The sequence below is a fragment of the Uranotaenia lowii genome, chromosome 2, assembly GCF_029784155.1.
Source record: "Uranotaenia lowii strain MFRU-FL chromosome 2, ASM2978415v1, whole genome shotgun sequence".
NCBI classification, from domain to species: Eukaryota; Metazoa; Arthropoda; class Insecta; order Diptera; family Culicidae; genus Uranotaenia; species Uranotaenia lowii.
Genome location: NC_073692.1, coordinates 307,146,379 through 307,163,398, shown reverse-complemented (window position 1 = coordinate 307,163,398; position 17,020 = coordinate 307,146,379). Strand labels below are relative to the sequence as shown.

The 17,020-nt window shown below is 34.8% G+C and overlaps 1 protein-coding gene across 3 annotated transcripts in view; it reads left to right on the top strand.

Moving 5' to 3' along the window:
- The window catches only part of LOC129748880 (adenylate cyclase type 2), a 289,164-nt gene that overhangs the window by 184,723 nt on the left and 87,421 nt on the right, over positions 1 to 17,020 (top strand). For all 3 annotated transcript variants that reach the window (XM_055743660.1, XM_055743661.1, XM_055743662.1), the window contains one exon: positions 10,076 to 10,311. In XM_055743660.1, the coding sequence (XP_055599635.1) occupies positions 10,076 to 10,311 (236 nt within the window). The remainder of the gene's footprint in view (positions 1 to 10,075; positions 10,312 to 17,020) is intronic.

Sequence of the window (17,020 nt, the reverse complement as noted above, 5' to 3'; positions counted from 1 at the left end):
GATGCCCATAAAAAATAAATAAAAAGTAATAACAATATTCAAACGGGACATATTTTTGCATCAGCAGTGTCGATATACGATAATTAAAACAATATAAAGTAAAGGCATCGAAACATATAATAATTTTTACATGTATTGCTCGATTTTTTGAATTTTCTTATATGGGTCCTTCCTCCTCCCCATACGCTTCTTAAGTTGTGGGAAGGACTATTTATCCTATGGATAGTTTTGTTTGCATTAATTTATTCAATTTCTGTACGACTTGTCCGTCTAACTCCCGCGTATGTCCATAACTGTACAATTTTATATCTGATGTATCCTCAGATTTTCTTCACTGTTAGATGATCCTTTGCAAGATAAGTCAATATTTCAAAATGTCTGTTTAACGTGTTGTATCGCCAGTTTCTTAAAAGTATTTATGTTTGCACTGTCTTTGATGCTCTGCGGTAGGCTCTTAAACATTTTCAGTTCGTTGTAGAAAATTGATCGATTGGTCATATCCTTTCTTGCATTCGGAAATCAGAAATCTTGGTTCTTTATGTATTGCAGCTATGTACATCATTGCTATACTGAAAACTGGCTAATCGATAGGATGGTAGCATTCCGCTGTTCATGTTTTATATAAAAATCAAACTGCTGTATGCAATCCTCTGTTTGACTGACAATCATTGGAGAATATCGAGCACGAGTGCACATGGAGTGTATCGGTTGCATCGTATCACTACTCGCATGATCTTATTTTGGATACTCTGCAGCCGTTTCGTTTGTGTATCTGATGCATGAAGTAATATTGTAGCGCAGTAACCGAAGTTCGGCATAATAACAAACAGATTTCACGTAGATTTTTTTAACCAGAAAGTCATATATCTGTTTTTTCTACAAAGTACACCATATTTCACAGCAATTTTCTTGATTGTGTAGTCTATGTGGGCTCTGAAGTTCAATTTTTCATCAACTTGTATTCCTAGGTACTTGATTTGACGAACTCTTTCGATCTCACATCCATCAATGAGCAGCTTTGGACTAACTCCTATTTTGCGATTTCTAATAATCATCCAACTTTTTTTTTCGAGTTTTAGACACAATCTTCTTGGTCTAAAAAAAACAGCAATATTTTTCAAATCTGCATTTGCTTCTCGAAAAACGAGTTCTATGTCCTTCCACTCCAATAGGAGACTGAATCATCTGCAAAAGGAAAAATGTCCGTGATATAAACACCATTTCATGTCTTTGATGTATAGGATAAATAACAAAGGGCCTAATACGCTTCCTTGGGGAGCTCCCGAATTGATTTCCCTGTATCGTGAGTAAGATGAACCATATTTTGTTCGTTGCATTCTGTTATCCAAAAAAATCTTGAATCAATTTAAAACCGCTCCATTGATGCCAATTCTAAACAAAACTTCCAAGAGTTGTAGCCGATCAATTGTCTCAAATACTCTCTTGAAGTCTAGAAACACAGAAGCTGTAGTTCCCGTTCTCGATATTTATCTTCCAATTACGGAGTATCAAGTTTACTGCGGATAGCACTTAATAATTTCTTTTTACTGTTAATTCTAGCACCTTTTCTTGAATTTGTTTATGGGACGGTATTACGTCGCCTCTCGTGCATTTTTTGTTTGTTTTTCAATAGGAACTACAGTTGAACACTTCAACGTATTAGGTATTATTCCTAACTGCAAGCTAGTGTTCAAATCATGTCTTAACGGATTGGCTAGTGTCGGAAAGGAATTCTTTGAGAAATCAATCAATGATTGTGAATGTTCAAAGGGGGTTTCGAGATCCAAATTAAGCTCGAAACAATAAAAATGCGAAAAATTTACAATAAATATGAAATTGACTGATAGGGATGGTCGATTAGCCTTATGTCTCTAACATGTCTAGTTTATAAGCCGAAGGTCCAGGGATCGAATCCCACCACCCTTAATCTAGTTTAAGGAAATTTTGTAAGTATCCGGACGTAAAATGAACACATGTATAACGAAATGAAACAATGTAACAAACAAAACGGATATTTCAAACTCTGCGGAGTATAGAAAGATCGCAAATGGTTTAAAGATTCTAGAAAAAAGACAGATAAGGAATTGATTTTAAAAACCATTTTCTTACTACTGACTAACACACAAACTCGAAAAAAAATTACTGATGCGATAAAAAAAACAGAATCAAAGTTTCAAATCAATGGTATTTTCGATAAATCATTGAAATAAATTCTTCAAAATGATGTTTCTTATTTCGCACCAAAATGTATCTAAATTTTTTTAACTAGTTTGGTTTAAAAATTTTAAGACAGTATTTCCGAAACACCATGAAAGAAATACGAATAAAAATTTTGAATAAAACTAGAATTCGAAGCTTAGGAATTAATAATCAGCGCACAGAAAAAGAGAACATAAAAAATATCACCACTTAAAAAGAATTCTAGAAAAAATTTTAGATTATGTTACAAACTTACCATGATTATTGAATGTTAAGCAAAACTATAATAATAGTTTATATAATTAATCATCTTAACTAACATTTCTTTTCTTAATTTTCCAAAGAATGGTTGATTGAAGAATTCCGCAGTAATGTCTTGAATTTTAAATTAAAATTTATCACGATATGAAAATTGAATTCTGGATTAAGAAAAAAATATATCCTTTTTAAACCTTAGCAAATTAATACAAAATTTATTTTATTTATATTTGACGATTGAATCTTCAATTTGAAAATTTGGAAACTATGGAAACTATGGAATCGTTTTCTTTTAACTGAAACAAAATATGAAGATGAAAAAGAAAAGTTTATTACCATTTTAAAAAGAAAATTTTCTCCTTAAAAACGTCTTATAGCATTGAATTTATTACCCAAAGAAAGGGTATTTTTGGTACCTATGGTTTTAAGTTTGAGTTGCAAAATTCGGCATTCTTTGTCTGATTTTCTTTATCATTTCTAGTTGATTAAGTTTTAAAGTGTTCAAATGAATTGAGTGAAATCAATCATCGATAACTGATGAACTAACAAATCTACATGAAAAATGAAAACTGTTTCTAAATTTGTTTATTATACTTCATTTAATCAAGAAAAAGTTTTCGCCTAGATATTTAGTTGCAGAGATATAGTGATCTAAAAAACTAAAGCTTTACATTTTTGCATAATTTGAAAGGATATCATTACAAGTATTTCTAACATTACTGAAGAAAGTTAAAAAAAAGGTTTTATTTAATTTAACAAATTTGTTGAAGCGAGCAAAACAATTTGATTTTCACTTTAAAAAATATTCGGAGTTAAATGTGTTTTAAAACTTCTTCAAAAACTCCTTTAATTTCCGTTTCTTACAAAAGGGTAAAAAATGAACAAAATAAAAAAAAATTAAACTTTTTCCGCAGAAGTCGAAAATGACATGTGAATTTTTGTTCTTGTGTAATTTATCAAAAGCGTTTTGAATGTGAAGATGAGCATTCAGAAGGCTGAAATTGGTTTCTTGTTGAATATAAAGTCTATTTCACATAAAATCTGGCACTTAAAAAAAAATACATAAAAATCATTCGTCAGCTTTTCGGATGCATTTTCTAACTTTTTTTGTGATACCCCGATCAGGAGAGCGTATCAAAATAATAATTAAAACGTATCTCACCAAGATATTTACATCTGATTCAGTTATAATTAAGTACTCAAACATTTTGACTTAAAGGTTCTCCAATCTGAACTATATCTTATTCTGATTGACAGACAGGTGGAGCACATTTTCAATGATAAAGATTTTTTTCGGATTGTCCTAAAATAAAATGATTATATCTTATTTTGATATACGTGCAACATTTTCTGAAACACGGACATCGAAGTCAACGGCTCAAACTGTACTTTAATAAGTTTCGCTCAACAGATTCATAAATTTGAATCAAATTTTTGGAAAACCAAAAATGGAGCATGGCTTAAGCAAATAGTGTGGGTTACTGACATTCCACTTGAAAAATTTCTCGAAGCATTCATATCTTGATAAGATATAATTTTGATAGGATTTGTTCTGCCCAATATCAAACTATGCTATCTGAATGAGATATCATCTTGAAAGGAGCATATCTAAAATTGATATAATTTAGCTATAATCGCATAGATTTTTGATAGAATTTGAGATATTTCAACATCCTACGAGTACTGAATAATAACTCATTCAGATAGGAAAAAAATAGTATAAAAATATCTCATCTTGATATAATTAAGTTTTTCCCTCCTGATCGGGACTACCCGATCAGGAGAGCATATCAAAATAATAACTCAAGAGTATCTCACCAAGATATTTACATCTTATTCAGCTATAATTAAGTACTACAAATTTTCGATTTTAAGTTTCTCCAATCTGAGTTATATCTTATTCTGATTAACAGACTTGAATGGGGTTGAGCTCATTTTCAATGATCAAAATTTTTTTTCGGATTGTCCTAAAATAAAATGATTATATCTTATTTTGATATACGTACAACTTTTTCTGAAACACGGACAGCGAAGTCAACGGTCCAAACCGTACGTTTATGAGTATTGCTAAACAAATTCATAAAATTGAATCCAAGTTTTGGGAAACCAAAAATGGGGCATGGTTTTAGCAGAAAATGTGGTTTATTGACATTCCACTAGAAAATTTTCTCGACGCACTCATCTCTTGATAAGTTAAAATTTTGATAGGTTTTTGTGTGGGTCAAACTCAATATCCGCAGTGCATATTATAAGACACGTCTACGGGCACAGGCACTCGTCATGAGTTCGGTCTTTATCAATCGCTATCGTAATGGTCCTCTCCCGTACCTATACACCGCGGACGTTCTTATGTCGGCACTTTGGCATTATGTGATTTCCACAGTTTTGTTCTGCCCAATATCAAACTATGCTATCTGAACGAGATATAATCTTGTAAGGAGCATATCTAAAATTGATATAATTCAGCTATGATTGCATAATTTTTTTTTGATATAATTTGAGATATTTTAACATCCTACGAGTACTGAATAATAACTCATTTAGATAGGAAAAAATTGAGTATCAAAATATCTCATCTTGATATAATTTAGTTTTTCCCTCCTGATCGGGTACCCATCATTTTCTGCACAGTACTGCTGGTAACCTCATTCGCCATCTTGTTCCACCACTTTTCCATTTGAGCGGGTTTTTTCATGGTTCTGCCACATTTCTTCAGTTTGCCCTTAACTATTGCCCAATATTTCTCGATGGGACGAAAATCCGGACAGTTTGGTGGATTGATACTTTTTTCAACAAAATCGATCTTGTTCTCCTTATACCACTTAACGACATCCCGGCTGTAGTGGCGGCTAGAACTTCACCGGAACTTTGTGGGACCAGAGTTTTGCCATCCCTCTTCTGGAGATATTCTTCTTTGAATACATTTCCATTCATTGTGCCCCCAGTGATGAAAATCTTAGTCTTCTTCCTACAACTACAGATCCCTTGCCAAACCATCAACTTACGAGCAAATTTATCTGCGAAATCAAACTTGAATCTACCCGCAACATTCCCTTTACGCTTCGCAAGTAAAATTTGTTACCGGGTATTTGTCCAAAATCCATTTTGACATAAGTTTCGTCGTCCATCGAAATGCATCCGTTGTACTTGGTCAACACTTTCTCGTACAACTTCCTTGCCCCGGTTTTGGCAACCAGATTTTGTTTCAGCGTCCTGTTGGGGTGTTTGCTTCCATGATACGACCACAAGCCTTCCCGCAAACAAATTCGTCGAGCTGTACTGTGGTTCATCTTGAACTTTTTCGCCAAATCACGCAAGGAGATTCCAGGATTATTGTGACCTGATCGAATTACCTTTGCTCGCAGTTTCCGGTCACATGTTCCACTTTTACGCCTGGTTTGTTTTGCTCGATCCACCGTAAGGGTCTCCTGGTAACGTTTAAGCACCGAATTTACAGTCAATTTTGGATATTTCAGGAATTTTGCGATCTTTACCCCTGACCACGTCGGTTTCCCCATGTAAGTTTGCAGAATTTTCTCTCGCCTTTCGCGTTCCATCGTCGATAACTTTTGACTGCTGCTTCAATCTTGATGAAATTTTCACCACTAAGTAAACAAACCATCCGGATCAAAACACTGTCAATGGGCGATGGAAGCGAAAAGTTATTCTTTCTCTCCTTAAGAAAAACCCCTTTAGAACTGTCAAAAGTTGGGTGAAATTATAGCTGCATCCCACTTCAACTAATGCAAAACCATCACCCAAATTCGTCAGCGCTTCCATCGCCTATAGATTCGCGATGTGGCAATTGAAGTAAATGAAAAGATACGACCAGATTCTATGTGAAACAGATTTTATCGTATCTTAAGGTTGTCAGATTGCTCGGTTTTATCCGGGTTTGCCCGGATATTTGTTACAAAATTTGAGGACAGTTCCGGTTGCCCGGATTTTATTGAAGAATGCACTGATTTCGCCCGGATTTTTTTCACTTTATTTAGCAATTCAAACAAAACAAAAATTAAATTTTGTTGTAAATTTTTTTATTTAGCCACCAACACAACATTTTTAGCATATTTTGCAAAAATAATCATAAAAGGATTTTTCGAAGCCTGAAATACGATTTTGAATCTGTTTATGAATTTTGATAAATCTCTTATTTCAGTTGAGTAATTTCTGAGTTTTGACCGGGAAATTGCTCGGATTTTTTGTCGTCAATTAAGAAATGAAATGCCCGGATTTTGCCAGGTTTTCGAAAAACATTACCTGGATTGTCTGGCCCGGATATGTGCTTTGTCTGACAACCTTATTGTATCAGCCTGAAAATTGAAAAAAAAAGTTTAACCCCCGCTTGCACGACCTTTTGTGAATGCATTGGAACATAACAAACTTAGTGCTCTGATTAACTTCAAAATTTTGTTCAAGATACTTATTTTGAGTTAGGAAGGTTAATTTTTATTTAATGAATGTTTAGAAATTTTATTTGAATAAAAATACTCAAATGTCATTGTCCAACAACAGCTATAAAAAATTAAGAAAACGATATGTTGTTTCCGAAGACTCAATGAACATATATATTCAAAGCACTAAATTTACTAACGAAAAAATAACAATTTTCGTTTCATTTTAAGTTTTACAGATTGCATCTATCAAACATTCAATGATAATACTACATACTGTAAAACGGAACTTCATGCAACAGCAGGATAAGATACAATATTTGTATACCACAACACTTGTTTAATTTTAACTTTAGTATGATGTAATGAGGTTATCATTTAATGATAACAAAATGATGGTGACGGTTTCTCACATCGTGAGATAGTATATTAACCCTTTAATGCATATTATTGCTTTGAAACAACTCTAATCAAAATATCTCGAAAACGCGTGGAAATTTTTCATTGATGTATTCAGAGAAAAAAATTCTAGAGATTAAAAAAAATTAGCCCATGGTATTTTTCTTACGATATTTCAATGTAGGTATGTGTGCGATATCGAACAAAGTATACAGAAAAATTGCGAAAATTAAATTTTTTTTTGAAGAAAGTAGTTTTTGAAAAATCGCTGTTATTTCTTCAGATTTGCAAATTCTAACTATTTTTTCATTTCAATCAATCACAAACACCTTCCTGTGTTGAAGAAATTAGCAAAACCATCTTGAAGTAAACTAAGAATTTCAAAAATTATTTTCCAACTTTTATGGTTCAAAACTTTTATAATACTCAAAATAACGACTTCAAACCTGTTGAGTTTTGTTATTCGAATCAAAATGTTATTATTTCACTGAACTGCAATTCTCATTTGAAAAAAGTCATGCATCAAAGGGTTAAAGTTTTTAATTCTCATTGAACTTAGACATTTTTCGATGCCGTAAAAAACTTTGCCCAGTAAAACGGAATAACTAAATGATATCACCAACAAACTTTAAATTGCTGTTATTATTCTATACCAACACAGTTGGTGTAAAAATATTTTCGGACAATTACCTTTTTTTAAATAAATGTTTCTATAATTCTGTTACCGTTCTGGGCAAAAATGCATCAAAGTTCAAATCAAAGATTCATCTTTTAAGTTTCGTTACCATATGCTGGAATATGATTGAATTGCACAACCCGTTTGTTGATTACAAAATTTCATCCATCGATCATTAATATACACAAATATACCTATCAAAAACTATAAATTTTCAAACGTTTTCATTTTATTTTTCAATAAAAACAAAGGAAACCCATCAGTTTCAGTAGGGTGAAAATCGCATGTTTTTGTGAAATTAAAAATGACTGGTGAAACCAATATTTTTTTCTGACTACGTCAATTTGATGTCCCATCAACCTTAAAACTTTTGATATCCAATCGGTATAATTATCTGTGGACATTAAGTTTTAAGAAGCCATTGAAGTTGAAAAGCGTAACATGACCCCCAAATGACGGTATAACATCAAGGCAGTGAAATATTGCAAAGCCAAATGGGCATACTTTTCAATGATCGAGGAATTGATATCCCTACACACCCATCGACTGTGTACATTTTCAAACATTGCATCCGAGAAGTTGATTTGAACATAAAAATAATCCTTCCTGGAAAACTGTGATACCTACTAGAACTCAATTAAAAACGCCAACAATTTCACAAACGAGAAAGTATTGTTCTAGAAAGCAGCTTAAAACAGTAATAGAATTTACAAAGCAATTTGTTGTCGCCCGCGCATTTATTGTTGAAAAGAGGTGAAGAGTAGGTGGCTCGCAAAATCAAATTTCTTCGCCACTCGCTCTAAGTTAACAACTCAACTCGGAGTGAATGCTTTCGCCCGAAACCTTTCAATGAAAACAACAACTATCCGTTCTATAACAAACAAACACCTTTCGCTAAGCCTCTTTTCCATTATTGAGCTGAAAGTGGATTTTAACGCGCTTCAGTTGCTCTTTTCATCTCAAATGGAAGTAATAAAGTGGCCCATCAAAGCGTAGGGGAAAGGTTTCCAAAATGGACCTATCGGGTTAAATGACCCTACGGCTGTTTGAAGAAATGGCTGACTATACAGCTTATCTGACCAATGCATTTTGAGGGTAATACGCTTAGAACATAAGGCAAGAAAGAATTTTATGAATTTACAAACTTAAAAAAAATTAAAAAATCATACAACGTTTTGATACATTTTGATGTAATATTTCGACTTTTAAAAATTATACGTAATGAAGCTTAAAATCAAAAACTAGGATGGTTTTTGTTTCTTACTCAAATGAACTTTTGAATTTAATCATATTTCAGCTTTTGTGGAGGTTTAATAATGATTATATAGTGGAATAATATAGTGCTTTTGTATGCCCCCATCATGTTTGTAAATTGCCTCCATCCTAAAATAACAGGTTAAATAGAATAAATAAATGATTTTCATCATTGAACCTTCAATTCTTAGCTCTGAATAACATCTTAAGAGAGAATGGAAGATCTAAAAACAGATTTGATAAAGTTTTTCTCATGGATAAACTGCCTTCATAGTATGGCAACCCTAACTTTTTTTTTATTCCATAAAATTATTATATACATAGATTTTTATAAAACTTCAACTTTGTCGTACGGAAATTATTACTTTCTATCAGTTTCAATTAAATTATACGGAAATATTGCCCTAAAAACAGGAATTTTTTTCAAAACATAAATAGGCGCATTTAGCCCGCACGGTTTGAGGTTCGGCATTTTAGACAACACTTATAATAAAATCATTTTCTTGGAAACAGAAGAAAATTTAAGCATAAAAATTACTCCAATGTATAGAAAACAGATGCCTGCACACGTGTATATAGTTTTTGTACACATATTCGATGTGATATTTGATTAAATCAGTGTTCTGCTTAATAGGCGCATATAGCCCGCTCCTCTCCTACTACCCTTGAAGGTGGGGAAAGGGTTGCAGGATCATAACTTTAATGGAGCTTTAACTTATTTTAACGGTTTGAGGCTCGTGTTTTTATTAGATTTAAAATAAAATGCGAAAATAAGCGCTCAATCATAATCAGCATTTTTATGATTTATGAGTACCTGGAAACTTTTTTATTTTCTGGCGATTTTAAGAGATTTACATATTTCGTTCTTTTTTCTCAACTCTCTAAACAAATCCAGGTCTAATGGCGTCGGTGGCCGAGCGGCGGAAATCTTCCAGCTCTATTTTCGGCGACATGCGGAAGATGTCGATTACGAACATTGACTGCCTCCGGTCCCCGATGGTGGCCACCCCGGGGCCTCTGATGCGCAACCGTCCCTCCTCCAAGATGACCAAGTACGTCGAGTGTTGGGGTGCGGACAAACCGTTTGCCAACATCACCGATTCCAAGATGGCGAAGAACATCGGTCTGGCGGTAAGTATTTAGGTGTGGAAAGATGCTTTTGGTGGGGGGCTATTTGAAAAGCAAATCGTTTCAAACAGATTCAAATCAGTTGGTTTTGGGAATACATTTGGATGCATTCTTATTTTTTCATGGGTTATTCCTGGATTTCTTTGACATGACTACTAAACATTATAATAGAAAGAAATCTTAATAATTATTTGATGAACGAAAAAACACCTGTTTATCAACTTATAATAAAATTTTCAAAGTTTTCAGTATGTTTCAAACAGATTGCTTTTCATTTTCCGTTTTTATATAATAATCTATTTAAGTATTTATTACCATCCGACTAGTAGGCGAGTGTTTTCCCTACTAGCATAGCAACCAATTTATCACTAAAGAAAATTCAACAAGTGAAAATTTAGTTCATTCCAATTTTGCCTTTTGTCCAATAAAGTCGAGAATTGAAGAACGCACGTTTTCAATCAACGAAAAATGGCACCACCAACCGAAAGCTCAAGATTGCTTGAAATCATAATGGAGCAAAATCGTCAGATGGCCGAACAAAACCGACAGATGGCTGAACAAAACGCTCGTTTGATGGCTATGATGGAACGGTTCAACAATCAAGAAGCCCAGGTCCGGCCTGCAAGCGGTCCAGAATTCATCATCGAGTCATTGGCGTCAAACATCAAGGAGTTTTGCTACGATACCGAAAACGGTTTGGTATTCGATCGATGGTTCCAGAAGTTCGAGGACCTGTTTCTGAAAGACAGAGAAAATCTGGATGACGAAGCAAAAGTTCGCCTGCTGTTGAGGAGCCTCAGCATTAACGTTCACGGCAAGTATGTGAATTTTATTCTGCCAAACCATCCACGTGAATTTTCTTTTGCCGACACCGTCACTAAGTTGAAACAGTTGTTTGGTGTTCGAATTTCACTATTCAACAAGCGATATCAATGTTTTCAAATTACGAAGCACGGGGAAGATGATTACGTTACGTACGCCGGAATCGTGAATAAACGCTGCGAGGATTTTGAGCTGAAGGGGGAAGGAGGGAATCTGACATCCGAACAAGATTGTTATCGAAGTTGGAATCCGAAGGCGAAGGGGAATGTAAACTGGAAAGCCTGATCACCGAATGCCAACGTTTACATAACCTCAAATCCGACACGACTATGCTGGAACAGAAGCAACTAACGAGTTGGCAACGACGGCTTTAATCTGTGCAATCAACCGGAAAAAGCAGTCGTATCAACCCGCTTCATCACCGAGGGAACCGTCAAGCGTCCCAAAGAGTCCTTGTTGGCAGTGTGGAGACATGCACTTTGTTCCTGATTGCTTATTTTCAAATTACAAGTGCAAAGTCTGCAACGAAACGGGCCACAAGGAAGGCTTCTGCCAGCGCTTTTCGGCGAAGCCATCTGCCAAAAGCAAGAAACAGAAGTAAAATTTAAAACCAAAATTCAACGGAGTTTTTGCTATCAACCGTGGAAGCAGCGCAGCGTAAAGAAAGTTCCTGAATGTCACCATCGACGGAATGATGTTACGTATGCAATTTGATACAGCGTCCGACATCACCATCTCCAAGCGTTCGTGGCAGGAACTTGGCTCTCCACATCTCCTTCAAACCGGTATCCAAGCAAAAACCGCATCAGGAAAACCCTTCAACACCATTGGTCAGCTGCCTTGTAACATCACTCTGGACAAGAACACGAAATCTGGGTTGTGCTACGTAACAAATCAAAACTTCAATCTTTTCGGTCTGGACTGGATCGAGATGTTTAATTTGTGGTCACTACCTCTCTCCAAAATTTTCCATCCAGTTCGAACCAGAGAAGTTACTTCGGCCCAACGATGCAACGCAACATTTTCGGAAGTTTCCAAACCACGGCACTGTGGTATCGATCATAGCAATCAGAAAACGAGAGAGTGATTGAATGTGAGTTGGGTTATAGAACTACTTGGAAATAGATGAATTATCGGTACTATCCAGCACAATTCAAGTATTCTAGTTAAGTAGTTCTTAAGGTTACAATATTGGCGACGAGAATGAAAACTAAAAAAGATCGATCTCCATAATCGATTTGGATGGACGTTCATAGGATCGATCCACCGTAAAATTTGAAGCCTGAAATCGCTCTTTGATAGATCGATCTTCTAGGAAGATCGGTTCTTACAAAAAAGAACGATGTGGACATTGAACTGCAAAGTGAATAGAAACACTTGTTAGAAGGCAAGGCGATGGTAGACTTTGTGGGTAAGTAAAGTTTAACAGAACTTATGTTGTGTAGTTCTGGACATAACCACGGTTTCGATATGATGGGTCCGCCAGTGAAAAACATGTGTAAGGCGGATTCACTATATGGAAAGAGTAACATTCAGGCGAGTTTGCCATTTTTAAAAAGAACATTTGGCGCTTTCGCCATGGAAACAGAAATGCGCGAGAAAAAAGTGGAAGAGATTAGGCGGGTTCGCCATTAAAATAAAGATAAGGCGGGTTCGCCAATTTAAAAAAAAATGATTAGGCGGGTTCGATATTGGATGAAATCTGATAAGGAGATTCGTCATTAAAAAAAAAGAGAGAAGGCGGGTTCGCCATTAAAAAAGAGAAGGCGGGTTCGCCATTAAAAAAAGAGAAGGCGGGTTCGCCATTATAAAGAAAGAGAAGGTGGGTTCGCCAATTGTAAAAAAAAGGTTAGGCGGGTTCGCCATTGGATGATGATAAGGCGGGTTCGCCAATTGTAAAAAAAAGAGAGAAGGCGGGTTCGCCATTTGTAAAACAAGAGAAGGCGGGTTCGACATTTGCTAAAAAAGTAGAAGGTGCCTTCGCCATTTATTAGAAAAAAAGAGAAGGCGGGTTCGCCATTAAAAAGAAAGAAAAGGCAAGTTCGCCAATTGTTAAGAAAGGATAATAAGGTTGATTTGCATTTGGTTGAAAAAAATCAATAAAACGGACTCACCACTTGTTAAAAAAAAGTTATGGCGGGTTGGAAATTATGATGTCCACAGCTTTAAAGGAAACATACCGCTTCTGAGACAAGATTAATGAATAATAATGTGTGTGAAGTAATAAGAAAATGTGAAGCTATCAATAGATGTCAGCCTGGTGAATACTTGGGAGAATAATGCACATCATATTCTTCGATGTCGACGTGAGACTTAAGACAATCTAGATGAAGGTTTCGGTGAAGAAGGAATCTTCATTTAAAAGTAAGGGAGGAATGTGGTATCGATCATAGCAATCAGAAAACGAGAGAGTGATTGAATGTGAGTTGGATTATAGAACTACTTGGAAATAGATGAATTATCGGTACTATCCAGCACAATTCAAGTATTCTAGTTAAGTAGTTCTTAAGGTTACAATAGGCACGAACGACGGAAACTACAGCTGATTGCAATTCACCACTCAACATTCTCATGGACATGTTTGGATTGCCGTCACCGAACCAGCAGAACATAACACCATCACAGCGTTCAGAAGTTGTTTCACCAAATCGAAAACCAGTACCAACACATCAAGAACCGTGTTCCAATGCTCCTATCAACGAACCAGAATCCCAGCTCGACCCAACCATTCAAGCAGATGATCAAGCTGAATTCCCGGGGGACGTTGAAGAATGGAGAGTCCTTTACAGCCAACCACAGAACCTATTCTCTCATGTTCCAGACCACCACGACCTCAACGGATCAGAATGCCATCAAGGTTGGAGCCATACCTAGTATTCTGAGAATAAAGAAGGGACAAATATTACCATCCGACTAGTAGGCGAGTGTATTCCCTACTAGCATAGCAACCAATTTATCACTAAGGAAAATCAACAAGTGAAAATTTTGTTCATTCCAGTTTTGTCTTTTGTCGAGTAAAGTATACTTTTATAAAACAGCTTTATCATTTGTGAAAGTACAACAGTATTTATAGCAAAATAATCTTTCTCAGGTGGTGAATAATTTTTGCATAGAGTGTTCCAAGCGAGCTGCAGCGTTACAATTAGTTAAGTAAACTAATTTTATAACCACCAGTATACCCTTCACATCCTTAAATTTATCTAGGGTCTCTGAAATTGATCTTACGCAGAACAGCAACAAAACTATACTTTAAAGAGGGTGGTCATTCTAAAAACCGAATTCACTCTCAGCATGTAAGAACTCTTTAAAACATGACAGTTCGGCATGAGTCGATAACTGTCGACGCACTATCACAGCAGTATTTGAGATGCGCACTGAAACTTAAGCGATTGTCGACCATTACTCCAAGGTATTTCAGCTGCTGCTTCGGAGATGTGGTGTGTTCTCCAACAGTAATCTCCATATGCGCCACAACTCTTTTGTTGATCACTAGTAGTACTTCGGTTTATGGTGGGCTATTTGAAGCTTGACTACTTCCATCCAGATGCAGACGCTTCCTACAGACACCGTTGCATGGTTTTCTACCTACTCGATAGTTTTGCCGGTGATCATAAGCACGATATCGTTCGCAATTCCTAGATCCTCATGAAAATATAGTTATAAAATTATTGAAAATTTTTCAATTCGACTTCAACAAAATGAGTTATCTTTGATGCCTAACACCAATTTTTTAAGGACTTTTCGGCTTTAAGTTCGTTTTTTGAAGACCATAAAAATCAAAACTCTAACTTTCTAGAAACATCTAATAGCAGACGTTAGGACAATTTTAAAATGGTATAATTTATGAAAATCGGTTCGGTAGTTTTGATTTTATAACCAATACAATAATCTGGATCTATATGAACCAAAACGGGTAATTGTCATTTTTTTGCTGGGTGGCTCTGGTAACCCTATTCAAAAATCTTAAAATGAGAAATTATTGAGCTCCTCATTTTAGGAAAAGTCAGAAAATTTTATGTATCAAGCTTAAACCGTTCCTGAGATATCGCTTCGAGAAAGTACAGTTTGAGTCAATAGACCTTAACCGCAAAGGAAGGTGAGAGCTTCGTGTATAACTTTGATGGAAACAAATCGGCCGATAGAGACTTAAAAAATTGGTGCAAAACTGGGTTTTCATGTTCCTTCGAAACAAAATTTCTCATAATTCTATACAAATTTCAGGCTTATTGCGTCTTCCGTGGTCCGATCCCCCAAATTTAGCATTGGACTTTATGCTAGGCCTTGGATCAAGTTAACCTTCCCATGCCGTTCGGGTCAATATGACCCGAAGCGCACATTTAAAATCTCTTTATCATCATTCCAATATACTGAAGAACTTGGAATTTTGACAGACCAAGTATGTTCTATGAAAATAATGATCAAATTAACGTCAAAAAATTTAAATTTGAGTTTTGAAAATCGGTTGATAGGGAAATGAAATACAGCTAAGCAAAGCAAAAATTGGATATCGTTTTTTTAAAGTTAGATTTTTTTTCTACCGGAAGATCTGAGATAGCGGTCAAAACTTTCATTGGACCCCAACATATCAATACACTGTCGGATAGATGGATTCTTGACGATTTCAAACATCAATGAAACACTCAAATACAGAAAAGCTTTAAAAAGTTATAAGCATTTTAAAAATAAATTTGATTTTTCGGACTTTTTACTTTCTGAACCAGTTTCTGATAACTTGGTAATACATATCGACTTTATTTTAAAATTTTGAATAATAAGAACAAATTACCTACACAATGAATATAATATCATCAAAATCGGTTAACATTTACAGCCAGGAGAACGAAATCAAACTACAACTCAAATTTCCCCGAAACGGATATTTTGCGAACGGCATGGGAAGGTTAAGCTTGCAACTCATAAGATTTTCGAAATGCGGCTGTTTAGGGCACTCTCGTGGCCAATAACTAACTTTTAATAGATCGAAGGCTTTTGAAATTATCATTTTTCCTTTCATTTGCAATTAATTATTAAAAAGATTCAAAAACACATTCCAACGTTTTTACGAAGAAACTTTTCCTAGTATCAGTTTTTTTAAAAATAATATTCACCTGATCGCACAAATAAATTTAGAACAAAATTGATGTGCGCAGTGGTACAAACCTTATCTGCTTATTTGGACCTTTTTAGATTCAATACACTGATTTTTTGGGAATGAACGGATCTATTTCATCACCAAATTTTTTTATTGTTTCTTGAGTTTCAAAGCATTTTTAGTAAATCATGCATTATTTTAATATTTTACTTTGATATATTTCATGTAGCTGACCCTAAAATCACTGATAAACTAAAATTGCGTGACATCGCGACGCTTTGCAAAATCGTGTTTTATTAAAAATAGGGACGTTGTGACGTAACGAAATTATTTGCTCCAAAATAAATTGAAATAAAAATTATAAAAAATAAAAAAGCGATTTGTTGGTTGTAACAAATTGATACTTTTCAGATATTTTTCTCAAAAGTTGATCGAAAAGAAGAGCAGAAAAATACGGTCTGAAAAGTGGAAAAAGTGGCGCATTGTAACGTCACGATTTCTTTTTTTTATATTTTGATAACTTTTCGTTCAATTAAAATACTTTTGATTCCAAATTGAAGCGATTTAAACTCTGAACATGGGTCATAGAAGTATTTTTTTTTTCAATGTGCGCTATGAACTGCAAAATTTACAAACAGTATACCAAAAAATTGTTTTGAAAGTGCTGTGACGTCACGCTGGAAAGGGTCCGTTAGTATAAGTGTAAGTATTATGTGAAATGTTTTTTTACTGCAGTTTTGATCAGTTTTAATAACAAACTCGAAGTATTTTTGTAGAATTTGAAAAAAAATATATACA